At 38.5% G+C, this 14770-nt stretch overlaps 1 protein-coding gene across 2 annotated transcripts; it reads left to right on the plus strand.

The window, feature by feature from the left end:
- Positions 1–7016: 7016 nt before the first annotated feature.
- Positions 7017–13216, plus strand: LOC113720196 (phosphoglucan phosphatase LSF1, chloroplastic-like). Of its 2 annotated transcripts, none has more exons than XM_027245135.2 (10): positions 7017–7769; positions 7911–8029; positions 8337–8799; positions 9038–9109; positions 9690–9811; positions 10215–10430; positions 11128–11233; positions 11499–11611; positions 11969–12113; positions 12440–13216. In XM_027245135.2, exons 1-10 carry the CDS (start codon positions 7419–7421, stop codon positions 12557–12559), a joined length of 1827 nt encoding a protein of 608 aa, XP_027100936.1. In that variant the 5' UTR covers positions 7017–7418; the 3' UTR covers positions 12560–13216. The 2 variants fall into 2 exon arrangements, with proteins under 2 accessions (XP_027100936.1, XP_027100937.1); XM_027245136.2 differs by having other exon boundaries at positions 7731–7769; positions 7911–8039.
- Positions 13217–14770: the final 1554 nt, after the last annotated feature.

Genomic DNA, 14770 nt, shown 5'->3' on the forward strand with positions numbered 1-14770 from the left:
AAATCCTAGCACAACTAGGTCAAAAGTGCCAAATACCAAACCAGAATTACCAAAACAGATTTGCAAAACACAGAAAACTGTAATCGGTATATCTCAGTCCATACAAGTCTAAATGCCGAAATTCCAAAGGCATAAGTTATTTAAGACATCCAGCTACATTTCATCAGAAGACACCAACTCCAAAATCCAAACCAATTCCAGTCAAAACAGGCAATTACTATCGCAGTTCGGACATTCTGTGCACCAAAAACAGCAACAGTAAAAACGGCATAACTCACTCTACACTTGTCCAATTGCCCTGAAATTTTGCAGGCACACTAAACTCATCAATACCTACAACTTTCATGTTTTGAGCAAAGTCCAATTCGGCCTCTAGCCCTATGATCAAAAACCGGACAGAATTGGAGAATTAAGAACCCTAACTTTCCATTTTCACACCAAATCCAAAATTGATTGCATTTAACCACATTTCACATCCACTAGAGCCATTATAGTCCATTGCCCATCATCACAAACAATCACACCATCATAATCCAATTAAACCAGAAAAATTCCCAATAAATTAAAAACTTCACCAAAACAAGCCAAATCAAGGGGTAAATCACATATTCCTTCACTCATGCCCCCATTAAGCACAAAATAAGCATTATTAGAGGTAGTAGGGTGTTTCAAGCTTCACTTACCAAGAACCAAGAGAGAGGAAGATGTTGGCCACCTTAGAGCTTCAAACAAAGTTCACCAAACAACTTACTATCACTAGAAGATAAGGTTTTATGGAGTAGAATCTAGTCTAAGCCTTTGTTCATGGAAGATTAAAGCTTATGGAAGCTTGAAAGTTAGGAAATTGTCTTCTTCTTTGAGAGAGAGAGAGCCGGCCATCAAGGGTGCAAAAATGGTGAATTTTGTGCAATTTTTTTGAGATATTTAACCTTTGGTCAAAAAAGTCAAAATTGTGAATAGTAATTCTTAAAAGGCATCAAATGAGAAGGTGACACTTGTTACCTCCTTAAATGCATTCCTATCTTTCTTTTCTCTCTCACATCAATCACTTCACACACTCTACTCATCTCTTAACACCCGATAAATTTTAAACAGTATCCGAAACTTAACCTTATTGGCCGAATTTTTCCAAACTTTTCGCACTAGTGGGTCCCACATCCACTATTTACTCTTAATTTTCTAAAAATTCTCCAATGCTAGAAAAATCATCTTAAAACTATAATTGCTCATAAAATCCACTAAGAAAATATTTTTAAGCCAGAAAATGCAGAAAACATGCAATTAAGAGGAAATAAACCCTAGGAAAATAATTAGGGTTTTACGGGTTCTCACACTCTCCCCCCCTTAAAAGAATTTCGTCCTCGAAATTTTCCTTCAAATTTAAAGTAACCAATGGCCTGTACCTTCTCCGTCTTCAGAGTCAGAAGAAACGAGGTTCTTCATTCCAGTCCCTTCTCCACTTGACGGTGCAGGGTCGGTATGGGTTGGTTGTTGAGTTCTTTTCTTTTTCCGCACTTTAATCGGGCAATATGCAATTCGATGCTCGATGCTCCCACAGCGCAGACATCTCCTCCCCTTTCTCCAACAATCATTCTCAGTGTGATTGGCCTTTCCGCAATAGTCACAGGTCAAGTGGAAAGTCATCTTTTTGCTTTTCGGAGAAATCTCCCCCTGTCTGGTTTGGCTTTCATTGACAAATCTTTTATCTACCGCCCCCATTGTCCATGGCGGCCCGAATAACTGGTTCACTTTCTGTCCTTTAGAAGGTGTCATTGCTTCGCTAGGTTCCTCACTCACGCTACCCACTGCACCCCTTTTCCGTATTTGGGAAGCTTTCACTTGCACCTTTGCATTCTTGATGCATTGAGCCTTTTCCAGGGCCTCCTCGGAAATCCCTTCATATTTCCTTTTTAACTCTAAGTTTTTGTGCAGGAGCTCAATTTTCTCTGTATACTCGTGCTTCCAGCGCCCTTCCCAGTATGCGACTAGGTTCTTTTGGACTTCTATTTCGTCTCGAAGACCCCCGATTTCATTATACATCTCAACCCTACGTGCCATTTTACAGAGTTGCTGGACCTCAGATGGTAGCCTGTCGGCAAAATAATGGGTCATAAGAAAGTCTTGAATACAAGTAGCACTCTTGGTCCATGTTCAGTTCAGGTATTGTTTCCTCCCTTTCTTCTCCTTGACTCTTGGTCTCGTTTTGTGTCACTGCTATGAAAATGTCCGCGGTTTTTTTTTTTTTTTTTTTTTTTCCAGAAGGGTACTTCCATGCATGAATGCAATAAATTGACTAACATAACAAAATCTATCATACCAATAACATATCGCATATAACACGTTATATTAAAAGATGGATAAACAAGTAAGCAAATATAGACTTAGTAATATACAGTCGAAAAGTCATCCCAGTACCAGCCCGTCTGGTCTCTCACGTCACTTACTATCCAAACTAGATGTCCATTGATCTCTTGTGCTCATTTTAGTCAGACAAAGCCTGTTCACGTTTCCAAAATACAAGGCTTGTTTCCAAAACACAGGGTTCAAATACCTAGTAGCTTACATCACCTCAATTCTGGGGTACTCGGGCACGGAAATCCGAAATAAGATAGTTCACATCTCGAGCTGGCCAGTCCCAAGAGTAAACCATCTACAAATCAAAATTCCTGTCCGACATACTTATCTAGGGTCCTTAAATACCATGAGAAAGATTAAAGACCTATAACACTTCAAGGTTCATAACTTATGCTCAAACGAGCACTTAAACATATTCATGAAATTAGGACCACAACACCACTTGGCCCAGTCTCACTTCGCGCAGAGACCACGCGACGTGGCTCTGATACCACCTGTGACAGCCCCACTTTCCCCTAAGGCGAACCAAAGGGGTTAGCGGACTGCCTGCCCAGCTCTCGCCAGGACTACGGTACAGTTTACGTCGATCTATAACGTTCCGGAACTTACCATCGCGCGCAAACAAGTCAAAAACACAAAATAAAAAAAATGAAAATTTGCGCCGAAGATGAATAGTGCAGACCACGTCAGAATCCGGCCAGAATCTGGCCGGATTACCGGCCGGATACAAGGCAGTGAGCAATCCAAAATTTTTCGAAAACTTTTCACAATCCGGCCGCCAATCCGGCCAGTTTCTGGCCGGATTCCCGGCCGGATTCAGGCCAGAGCCTTTCCGCCAAAAATTTTTCTTCTGCCGTATGCAGGCCGAAGCGTTCCGAAGTTCATCCAAACATCAATTTAACATATACATATGGAAATCCGACATCGTCAAGCCAAAACGGCATACCAAAATAGCTATTTAGTTCATACATAAACAAGTAGCCATTTACACACCAAACATTGGTGAATCAAAACACTTAGGGTTTTCACTCCCAAGGAGCTAATCAAAATACATATACATGAGCTCAACTTGTCATAATTCCTGTAAGGAAAACAAATGGAACGGGATGAGCTAAAGCCCAGTGAGTTACTACCACATAAGCAACTAAGAGCATATAGCATAACCTTTCATTTCAAGTACACAATTAAGGAATGAAACACATCGATAAAAGGATACGGACGGCTCTCAAGAGCCCATTTCCACGCTTCCAGTATTGATCCAACCTCATTGACCCTCCGTCAATGTTGAAGAGTAACCAACCGTAGACTCCTCTTCTCTCCCATTCCTTCCACCAAACATCCCCCTACCGGGCCCGCACTCCAAACACTTGCACTGTGGTATTACTCGAGTATACCGGAGTCAAGAGTCTCTCATACTACAAGATTCCTTATAACTTTACCCAAGGCTCATTAATTGTCACGACCAAACCCTTGTCGGCTCGATTCAATCAACTACCAATGGGGTTGAGCTCAATGATAACATTTGTAGTCGTTGGATACTTGTCCAATCGATACCAAGTCATGTATTTCATTTCATATATCAGTTCATATAACTTTCCAATAACTTTTCAATAACATGTGAAACAATAAGTGAGAGTGATAAAGTACACTCTCACATCAATCCATTAACATACAACATCTCAAGTTCAAATATCAAAGCCATATAATAGCACACAAGTGAGTAGTACACTCACCAATCAATTAAGTGCTATTTCATGCACTTCCGTCAGGAGAATGTCGTGAGCTATCGTCACGCCCTAGAACATGTAAACAAATACCATAAGACTCGATAACGAGTCATAAAGTCAAACCAATTATCGCCCAATAGGGTTTCATGCATGGAAATTCAAGGGTTCAATACTTAACCTTTACTCAAGTCGAGAATATAGTTTTCTAAATCTCGAGAAAAAAATGCGGGCAGCATGCCCTTTGTGTTTACCAAATTTTCCAGCCATAAGGCTTCATTATTTTTCTTCAATCACAACCCAACAACACACATATAAGCATTTCATGTCAAGAGCCGTTCCATAGGCTCACAATATCATAAAACAAGAAACCATACCGAGCCATAAACAACACCAATTCACAACCCCAATAGGGTTTTATAAACATATACAAGCATGAAAGCAAACCAGAAATTAAGAAAGGCTTCAATGTTGGCCTTGATAAGAAAACCGGTTTTGACGTCATAATGCGGTAATGGCACAACTCTCACTACAATGATCGGTTGGGGGTGTAAGACCCACCGTTTCGAAGCTATGAAACAGGGCTACAACAATGTAGAAGGCCTCTTAGTCCAAATCCTAGCACAACTAGGTCAAAAGTGCCAAATACCAAACCAGAATTACCAAAACAGATTTGCAAAACACAGAAAACTGTAATCGGTATATCTCAGTCCATACAAGTCTAAATGCCGAAATTCCAAAGGCATAAGTTATTTAAGACATCCAGCTACATTTCATCAGAAGACACCAACTCCAAAATCCAAACCAATTCCAGTCAAAACAGGCAATTACTATCGCAGTTCGGACATTCTGTGCACCAAAAACAGCAACAGTAAAAACGGCATAACTCACTCTACACTTGTCCAATTGCCCTGAAATTTTGCAGGCACACTAAACTCATCAATACCTACAACTTTCATGTTTTGAGCAAAGTCCAATTCGGCCTCTAGCCCTATGATCAAAAACCGGACAGAATTGGAGAATTAAGAACCCTAACTTTCCATTTTCACACCAAATCCAAAATTGATTGCATTTAACCACATTTCACATCCACTAGAGCCATTATAGTCCATTGCCCATCATCACAAACAATCACACCATCATAATCCAATTAAACCAGAAAAATTCCCAATAAATTAAAAACTTCACCAAAACAAGCCAAATCAAGGGGTAAATCACATATTCCTTCACTCATGCCCCCATTAAGCACAAAATAAGCATTATTAGAGGTAGTAGGGTGTTTCAAGCTTCACTTACCAAGAACCAAGAGAGAGGAAGATGTTGGCCACCTTAGAGCTTCAAACAAAGTTCACCAAACAACTTACTATCACTAGAAGATAAGGTTTTATGGAGTAGAATCTAGTCTAAGCCTTTGTTCATGGAAGATTAAAGCTTATGGAAGCTTGAAAGTTAGGAAATTGTCTTCTTCTTTGAGAGAGAGAGAGCCGGCCATCAAGGGTGCAAAAATGGTGAATTTTGTGCAATTTTTTTGAGATATTTAACCTTTGGTCAAAAAAGTCAAAATTGTGAATAGTAATTCTTAAAAGGCATCAAATGAGAAGGTGACACTTGTTACCTCCTTAAATGCATTCCTATCTTTCTTTTCTCTCTCACATCAATCACTTCACACACTCTACTCATCTCTTAACACCCGATAAATTTTAAACAGTATCCGAAACTTAACCTTATTGGCCGAATTTTTCCAAACTTTTCGCACTAGTGGGTCCCACATCCACTATTTACTCTTAATTTTCTAAAAATTCTCCAATGCTAGAAAAATCATCTTAAAACTATAATTGCTCATAAAATCCACTAAGAAAATATTTTTAAGCCAGAAAATGCAGAAAACATGCAATTAAGAGGAAATAAACCCTAGGAAAATAATTAGGGTTTTACGGGTTCTCACAAAATACAACTACATTATTCAATTGGAAAGTTAACTACAATTTGGGACAGACGAAAAAGGAAAACAAAACTATCAAAGTGGGACGGAGGGAGTATTAAAACAGAAAAAACATAAGAGTTGTTTTCGTGAGTGAGTATGTATTTTAGTGTCTTAGTATACTTATTTGTAATGATAAGCAAATAGTGAAAGCACATATTAGCTTCACATACTTATAGCTAGTTTGGGAGGATGGAAATGAAAAGAAAAGAAGAGAAATGATAAGTTAGAAAAGAAAAGAAATGATCAAAGTTTCTATCCAAGTTGTTTGGGAGTTTTAAAAAAGAAAAGAAAGTGAGTAATTTTCTTTTGTTTGGGAGTTGAATGCAAAGGAAAGGAAAAGATACTTAAACAAATTATTTTACAAATATGCCCTTTCTATAAACAAATGTGAGAGGGATTCATCGGGTATTAAAATGTTTTGTATAGGATTTTAAGGGTAATTTGGTCATATTAAAAAATTTACTCAAACTTCTGTCCGTACCTTCCCTTTCCGCCCAATGTTGGGCGGAAAGTTTTCCAAAAGATGGAGGGCGGCGGAATCTTTCCTATTCTTTTCTTTTCCTTCTCATTTTAACTCCCAAACAATGGAAAAACTTTTTTATCCCTTTAAAACCTTCTTTTCTTTTCATTTCCATCCTCCCAAACTAGCTATTAGAGAGAATGTGGATTTAATACCAATTTATCATTATAAAAACTGACTATAGAGAATATGAGAATTAGCAAAAACTATTCTTTGAATGCTTATATATTGTACTTTTCTTGCCATTAAAAATCCAAAATCAAAATATAAAAATAAATAAAAATATCATCATAAAGATTAATTATTCAAAATAAGAATATATAATTAGTTAAAATAACCAACTGAAAAAGGCTAATGTGGACCGGAACTTCTTTTGGTGGATTAGTCAGCCATTGGCACGTTGCATTTGCTGCGACATGGAGATATTTCCATTTCTTATTATTCCTATTCCGGAGATCCAAGAAAAATCTCGGGATCCATGTAGAGTGGAACCCAGAGAAAATCATATGACACGTGGGCAAAAAGCCCCTCCTGCCTCTTAAGACGATACCATAGATCTTAAAGTCTTTAGATCCTGCTTGCTCCTCTCATCTTTTGTTCTGCTTCTGCCTCTTTCCTCCAGTCCAGGCTCCAGAAAAGCAAAAGTTGCTGGTCACTTCTGATCCTTACTCCGCTCCACCAACCGTTCTTAATTATTTCAGTGTTTATTATTACTCTTTAAAAATCGTGGAATATATTCTTTTTAATTTCTTCAAAATTCAATCTTTTGATCATTGCTAGCGGGAATTACTACTATCTTCTCGATCTTGTTTAGCGGATAAATACAAGAGCTCCAATGTGTTCGCTGCAAATACCCAACTGCAGAGGACCCTACCATTCACCCTTCACCACCTGCTTCTCATATCAGCAGCTGCACGTGACAGTAATTCACTCTTCTTTTTGGGGCAAAGGTTTGTGTTCCGGCAGTAATGGCAGCAGCTCCAGCATTAGCGCAACCGAGAGTCGATTTTCCGATCGAAAGAGGCCACCTTTTCGGGTCTTCGCAATGTCCCCGTCGTCTTCGACTTCCGGCTCGGCATTTAGGATGAATTTGAATGAATATATGGTGACTCTTGAGAAGCCCCTCGGCATTCGTTTTGCTCTCTCTGTTGATGGAAAAATTTTCGTCCACGCTCTCAAGAAAGGGGTCTGTTTTGCTCAGTTATTTCTTCCTTTCTGTTTTACTTCTTCTTTTTCTTTGGTTTGCATTATCTTCATTATCCCGTCGTCCTATTTTTACGTAAAACTGCTTTAATGTTTGCATATTTATTGGATTGCTGAGGAGCAGGGGAATGCTGAGAAGTCGAGAATAATAATGGTTGGGGATACTCTGAAGAAGGCGAGTGAATCCTCATCATCATCATCTGGAGGGGGGCTTATAGAGATCAAGGACTTCGGTGATACAGAGTATGATTATGTACTGCACTACTGGCTCGTTACTAGCACAACTATCGCAATGCTTTGCTTCCTTTAGATTAGAAGGCATTGCACGCTACTACAACTTATTTCCTAAAAGATAGTATTTTGGAACTACCGTCTTAGAGTACTCACCATCCCACCATCCCTTTCTAAACAGTTAGAAAAAAGAATAGCAGTTGATGGCTGGTTATTCGTGTAGTTGAAAACTTAAAAGAGTAAGGGCAATGCTAAATGTACCATGGAAGAAGCAGTCTGTAGTTTATGAACTATTTTTTATTATTTTTGGTTTCTGCAGGAGGATGATGAAAGAGAAGTCAGGGACTTGTAGCCTTGTGCTTGAAAGGCCCTTCTCCCCTTTCCCGGTTCATCGGCTGTTTCTGATGAATGACCTTGATATCTTGTTTAATAGAGGTCGTGTGCCTCTTGCCACTTGGAACAAAAATATACTGACCTCAAACTTGCGATGCTCTACTGATGGTGGCAGCAATTCTGGGTTTGTTACATTCTCGTCCAAGTATGTAAATCCTCGTGGATGGAAGATTTTGAGCGATCAAAACAAAACTAGTTACCAACAAATGTTGAAGAACAATGGCCATGCTGTACCACTAAGTCCACTTGTCACCATTTTCTCTGATGAAGAGTCTGCAGCTGGTGAATGGGCTCATGGGAGTTTCCCATTGGACGAATATGTCATGGCATTGGACCGAGCAAGCGGGGAGCTTTACTATAATCATTCTCTTGGTATGCGTTATAGTAAGGTGTGAAATATTGAGCTTGTCTTTGCTCTATTTGATTCATCTGTCATACTTTTTAAGTTACTAGGAGCTAGAAGGGTCTATTGTTTTTTCAGGATGTTAAAAAAGTTTGTTAAACACTTGGCTTTATAAATTATGATGCTTCAATTCATAATTCACAATTTGGATAAAGCTTTAGGACCTGTTTGTTATGCATCATACTCAATGTCAATAACCCTTTTATTTCGTGTTTTGTGTTTAGATCACAGAGCAAATATATGTGGGATCATGTATACAAGCAGAAGCTGACGTTGAGAGTTTGGCTACCACTGCGGTAAGGGGTGCTACACCATTGACTAAATTATATTCTGCCCCTTACTTGACAAGGTACTCGCATGATTCAATCATTTGAAAAGGTATATATTTTCAGTCAGTAAAGCGCATCATGACAATGGCCCAAGTGAATCCGTTTTTTTTTCTCCGTGCAAGTATCGAAATATGAAAACTTAAAACGTTAACAGTGTTGGTAGACAACTGTAGGTATCTGATGGTAAGATAGCCATGGTAGGCGTATTTTTCAAAAATAAGAGGGGCAGCTTCTTGTTGAAAGCAAGTTTACAACGTTAAGGGATCTTGGATTCACATCCTGCAGAAATGACAACTAGCCATATGATCTTCTCTTGAACCAGAAAATATGGAAAGAGTATATACAGTCAATTTACAGATAACCCATTTAGTGCACATGTCAGATCCTTTGTATTGTATGTCTACCCCGTTTAAGAAGTTGAAGAGATTTCTATTAGTCAGTCTTTTCTTGGTGGTTTTTTGATGTTAAACTTAACTGTAGACCTCCTCTGTTTTCAGTGTTGGATGTCCATTTGATAGTTTATAACAGTCTGGACTTGTATAATCAGGGGATCACTGCTGTGCTGAATTTCCAAAGTGGAACTGAAGCAGAAAATTGGGGAATAAGTTCAAAAGTAATAAATGAGACATGCCAACGCTGTAATATTCTCATGATCAACTATCCCATAAGGTAATAGCTGTAATTTTTATTTACTGCCCAAGAGAATTAATTTTCTCTTATTCTCTGACATTTCACTTCATAACCAGAATTTATGTTACTCACAATGTTCTTACAAGAAAATGTGAAAATTCATTAAAGTTGTTCTAGAAATAGGAAGGTTTATGGCTGTGTCTGGTATGAATCTGTAAACATGAACAGGCATTTGTTAATACTCTTTGATATCTATAAGGCTTCTCTTTAACTCATCTCCTTGACTACTGATCGATTGAATGATATGTTAAATTAGTCTTCAGTATATGCTTCCATGATTAACTGTTTCTCATTCTATGTTTTGAAAGTCAGTTTTAACGAGGCATCTAAATTTTTTAGACAATGATGGCCCAATGCATATGTGAATTAATATCTAATGCAGGGAGGTTGATTCTTTTGATACAAGAAAGAAGCTACCATTCTGTGTTGGTCTTCTTTTGCGCTTACTCAAGAAGAACCATCGTGTATATGTCACTTGTACTACTGGTTTTGATCGATCCCCTGCTTGTGTGATTGCATATTTGCATTGGATGACCGACACTTCCCTCCATGCAGCGTACAACTTCGTCACTGGACTGCATTCTTGCAAGCCTGACAGGTTCTTCTCATTAACTGCCTCTGAGCATTTCTATGACAATGTTAGCCTGATGATATAGAGTTTGTGAAGCTTAAGTTTTCTTAGGCTAATTAATACCAAGGAGCATGCTTTGTAAGTTTATTACCAGTTTAGATTGGCAGATATTCTAGCGTACTTAAAAGTTCTTGCATTGTTTCCGTTCATTTCTCTATGTGCATAATGTCATCTTTTTCAAGATTGATACGTATCTCCTAGAGTATATGTCACTGAAAATCCAAGGATGACTAAATCGAAGCTGAGGCATGTACTACCTCAAGTTCCCGATCTGCTATATATTTTGGCCATTGGCTGGAATGGCATAATATCTGTCATTTTGTTATTGCATCATAACCTTAAAATGCACAGCTTCAGCTGTAATGCTTCTTTCCTAATTTTCTTTTTTATGCATCTTCTAATGATTAAATCTCTATTTTAAGGCCTTATCATGCTAAGATTAAAGATGAAGCTGTAATGCTTCTTTCCTAATTTTCTTTTTTATGCATCTTCTAATGATTAAATCTCTATTTTAAGGCCTTATCATGCTAAGATTAAAGAAATCTTCTCCTCATCCTCAAGAATCCAGAGAACACCCCGTTTTATGGTTTACTTCTACAAGATAGTACTTTGTATTGAATGCATACCCGTTTCATCAACCTCAACTTCATGTATTTGGTTGCAGGGCAGCAATTGCTTGGGCAACATGGGATCTAATAGCAAGGGTGGAAAGTGGTAGACATGATGGACCTGCAACCCATGCTGTAACCTTTGTCTGGAATGGGCATGAGGTGATCAATGATTTCTTACTTTAAAATTACCTTATAGCAATATGATGGTTCCTGCAGTGAAGAATAGAGAACTGAACTTTTTGTTTCAAACTTTGATAGTCCATTACGGACAGCTAATTTCTGGAAAGACATGTTGATGCTTTTCCCTTATTTCTTTCATTTGTTGAAAGCATGATACTCCATAACTGCAGCATCTTTATCCATTAGTGCAGGATTTCTATCCATCATTGCATTAAATTCTGACTAAGTTGGTGTCTGATAACAGGGGGAGGATGTTTACTTGGTTGGAGATTTTACTGGAAACTGGAAAGAACCAATAAAGGCAGTCCATAAAGGTGGCCCAAGATTTGAAGTTGAAGTTAGACTTCCACAAGGAAAGTGAGTCTTGTTTCTTTCGAAATAGTAATGGGCTTGAGAGAACAATTGAACTCATCAAAAACAATTCTTTTACATTTTAGACTTTCAAATTGGGGAAGAAATGTACAAGTTCCTTTACAAACCATTGCATGTTGTTTTGAGTATGTTATTCCCTATCAAACCCAACCCAACCCAACCCTTAACTGGTAATGCAAGGAGCTTGAATAAATTTAGTTTAAATATTGGAATTTTCTGTCTCTTAATTTTCTTAATTTATTTTCTCCTTCTGGATTGTAATTTATTAACACACTCTGTCCCCGTTTATTTATATTCTTTTGGTTTCTGTTGCTCTGAGCTCAATGTATTTTTGGCTCTTAGGTACTACTACAAATATGTAGTTAGCGAGCAGTGGAGGCATTCAAGTAGTTCGCCAACCGAAAGGGATGAGAGAGGGAATGTTAACAATGTAATTGTCATTGGTGACATTGCCAGTGTTAGGCCTTCAGCCCAACAACAAAAGAAGGTGTGCCCTAAACTAACTATTGACCTTTCACATAAGAAAATGGGAGAAGACATTCTATAAGCAGTATGACTTCGTTTTTCCACTTCCATGTATTTTGTATGTGTCTAACTAATTTAACTATTAAATTCAGTTAGTTAGCCATCAAGACCCTAAGGTCAATCTAAGACTGGTGGATCTGTATTTGAGGCTGATGCTGATACAGAAAGCAAAAAATCTATGGACTTTTTTTAACCAATTATATATTGACCGTGAGTGTTGGTGGGAATTTTCATTTTACGGATCCATAACATGGAAGACTGAATTCGTGGCTTGTACCCTTGTTTCAGGATGCAAATATTGTGAAGGTCATCGAGAGGCCATTGACTGAAAATGAGCGGTTTATGCTCGCTAAAGCTGCTAGATGTGTTGCATTCTCCGTGTGTCCAATAAAGCTGGCCCCAAAGTAGCTGGTCAATCTACTCTTTTGGTCTTGAGTTAGTGTACGAGGCTGATAGCTCTTGATGGCACTTGAAGGCAGACCGCTTCATATTTTAGCATCCATGTTGGGGGCAAGATTTCAAGGTACCAAATGTGGAGTTATAAGTTTTTTCCATTCGTCATTCACAAGATAAGAGGTGAATCTACTTGAAAGGAAAAGTGAAGCAAGAAATGGAAGATAAGTGTGTGACTTTAAATAGGATTGGTGCAGTTTTGAAATGGATTTCTCACAAGGTTTCTGTCAGGTCTGATGGGTTCTTACAGTTTGGCTACAGATTCTGTTCTGATAGTAAGAGTTATACAATCTATAGCTACTGTGTCATTCACTTTTAGCTCGTAAGTTTTCATCCAGCAAATGTAACAGGAAACCCTGATGTCTCTTTCTTTATTCTTATCTTTTTACGCATGAGAGACAACAAATGTTTTATTATCTCGAAATATCATGGGGGAATATGGCTGTCACTTAAAAAGCTTTCCGGTTAATGTATATAGTTCAGCCAAATGCAGTCACTTGTACAGCACTCGGAGGAGTTGGAGGGGCTTTGACCAGACCCCTGGGTCTGAATCTCTTCATTCATGTCCATAATCTGCAGAATGGTTATGTTCTATCCAGCTAGTTACTGGTACTCTGTTTGAAAACCTGCAGTGTGATTATTTGAATGAACTGCTTTTCATCAAAATCAAGAGTGATGCGGTGCTGCCAATCATATGAAGTGACCAACAATAAGGGCTCGAGCATATTCTTGCATTTGAGAATGATGAATAATGTCAATGCAATTTTCCTGCTGATATGTTTGTCCCATTTGGTCGATTGCTAGTATTCCGGACCGAGTAACATTTCAGCAATAAGGCTTTATTTTCTTTTTGTGCTCTTGCCCTTTAAATGGGCCTAGGAATTACCTCCTCCTGTTGGTTGGGCCTGGAAATGCGCACTTGTAGTGTCGTCAAAGTGTTTCTTTCTTAAAAAGTAAATCAAAATAAAAAGCGGCCCTTCCGCCACCACCCCACCCCCCCAAAAAAAAAAAAAAAAAAAAAAGAAGAAGAAGAAGAAGAAAGAGAGTTATACTAGCAGCAGCAGAGGGCGAGGGGGAAATGACGAATGGATGTTGAAATTATGACAGAACTATGTTGACATGTTGAGGTGGCCATAAGTTTACATGCTCAATCTCACACCTTTTGCGGGGGAATGGATAATAAATATGATGCCACTTTTAAAATGTGCTTCCAGCTTCTCGCATCTGCATTCTGCAGTCGCCTCCTTTCCTATACTCCGAAATCCATTCTTCTCCCTCCCTACTACAGTTTCGAGCCCGAGATGAGAAACCATTCTCATCTCTTTTCTTGGCTACTACGCCAATTATCAATCACTTTGATTTTGGTGCTATCTTTTTCCCTTTTTGGGAAAGAAGCTATTTGAATTTCTCTCTTCTTCTTTTTTTTTTTTTTTTTTTTTAAATTATATATATATATATATATCGTTAGAAGCATGGCTGAACTGTCTGTGATTCAAGAAGATTCTTTTAAGTCTGCGCATAATATATGCTCCGTTTGGTCTAGGGAATGCTCTGGATAACCAAACACATATCCCAGAAGGGTTGTTAGCATGAATGTTCTTTATTTCCAGGGAAGGGTAAAAAGCCTTATTTATTTTTTCTTTGAAAGCAAACAAATCTCTTTTAATCTATCCTCAGAGTTCTGAAAGGTGCAGACCCTCAGCCGCATCACAGGCCAGAAATGGACGCATTCCTAAAGGAAACCACTCAAAATACGCGGCAGCAGATAAGTACCTTTACATCCATGAAATGAACTACTAGGAACCATGTCTTCCAGATAGGACCTTATCCCAGCACCCGCCTCATCGATCCTTCATTCATCACCCGTCTCCCCTGCACCATTCGATTCTCTTCAGTTTTTATCCAACTAATTGATTTCGATTTTCAGCCCATCCCCTCTATGCCTCCTCAGGCATTAATTGTGTCCATGCATTCATTCACCTCCTGGATTAATCCAGACACCTGTCATCACACCTCTTCACTTGAGACCATCATTTTCCCCACTTTTAGCTACGGAATTGTTCTCAATTTCGTGGTACAGAAAGTGACCCATCTTATCTACGACGAGTAGAAAGAAAGAAAGAACAAGTGCGTGATTAGTTCAATTTTAACCCGATTCTGGATCTG

This window comes from Coffea arabica, chromosome 7e (assembly GCF_036785885.1).
Source record: "Coffea arabica cultivar ET-39 chromosome 7e, Coffea Arabica ET-39 HiFi, whole genome shotgun sequence".
Classification (NCBI taxonomy): Eukaryota; Viridiplantae; Streptophyta; class Magnoliopsida; order Gentianales; family Rubiaceae; genus Coffea; species Coffea arabica.

What these genes read in the sequence shown, in the direction of transcription:
- LOC113720196 (XM_027245135.2), top strand. Translation starts at nt 7,419, where the DNA reads ATGTGTTCGCTGCAAATACCCAACTGCAGAGGACCCTACCATTCACCC. An exon ending in TCCACGCTCTCAAGAAAGGG is followed by an intron (nt 7,770 to 7,910) that starts GTCTGTTTTGCT and finishes GCTGAGGAGCAG; the next exon opens with GGGAATGCTGAGAAGTCGAG. An exon ending in TTGGTATGCGTTATAGTAAG is followed by an intron (nt 8,800 to 9,037) that starts GTGTGAAATATT and finishes TTTTGTGTTTAG; the next exon opens with ATCACAGAGCAAATATATGT.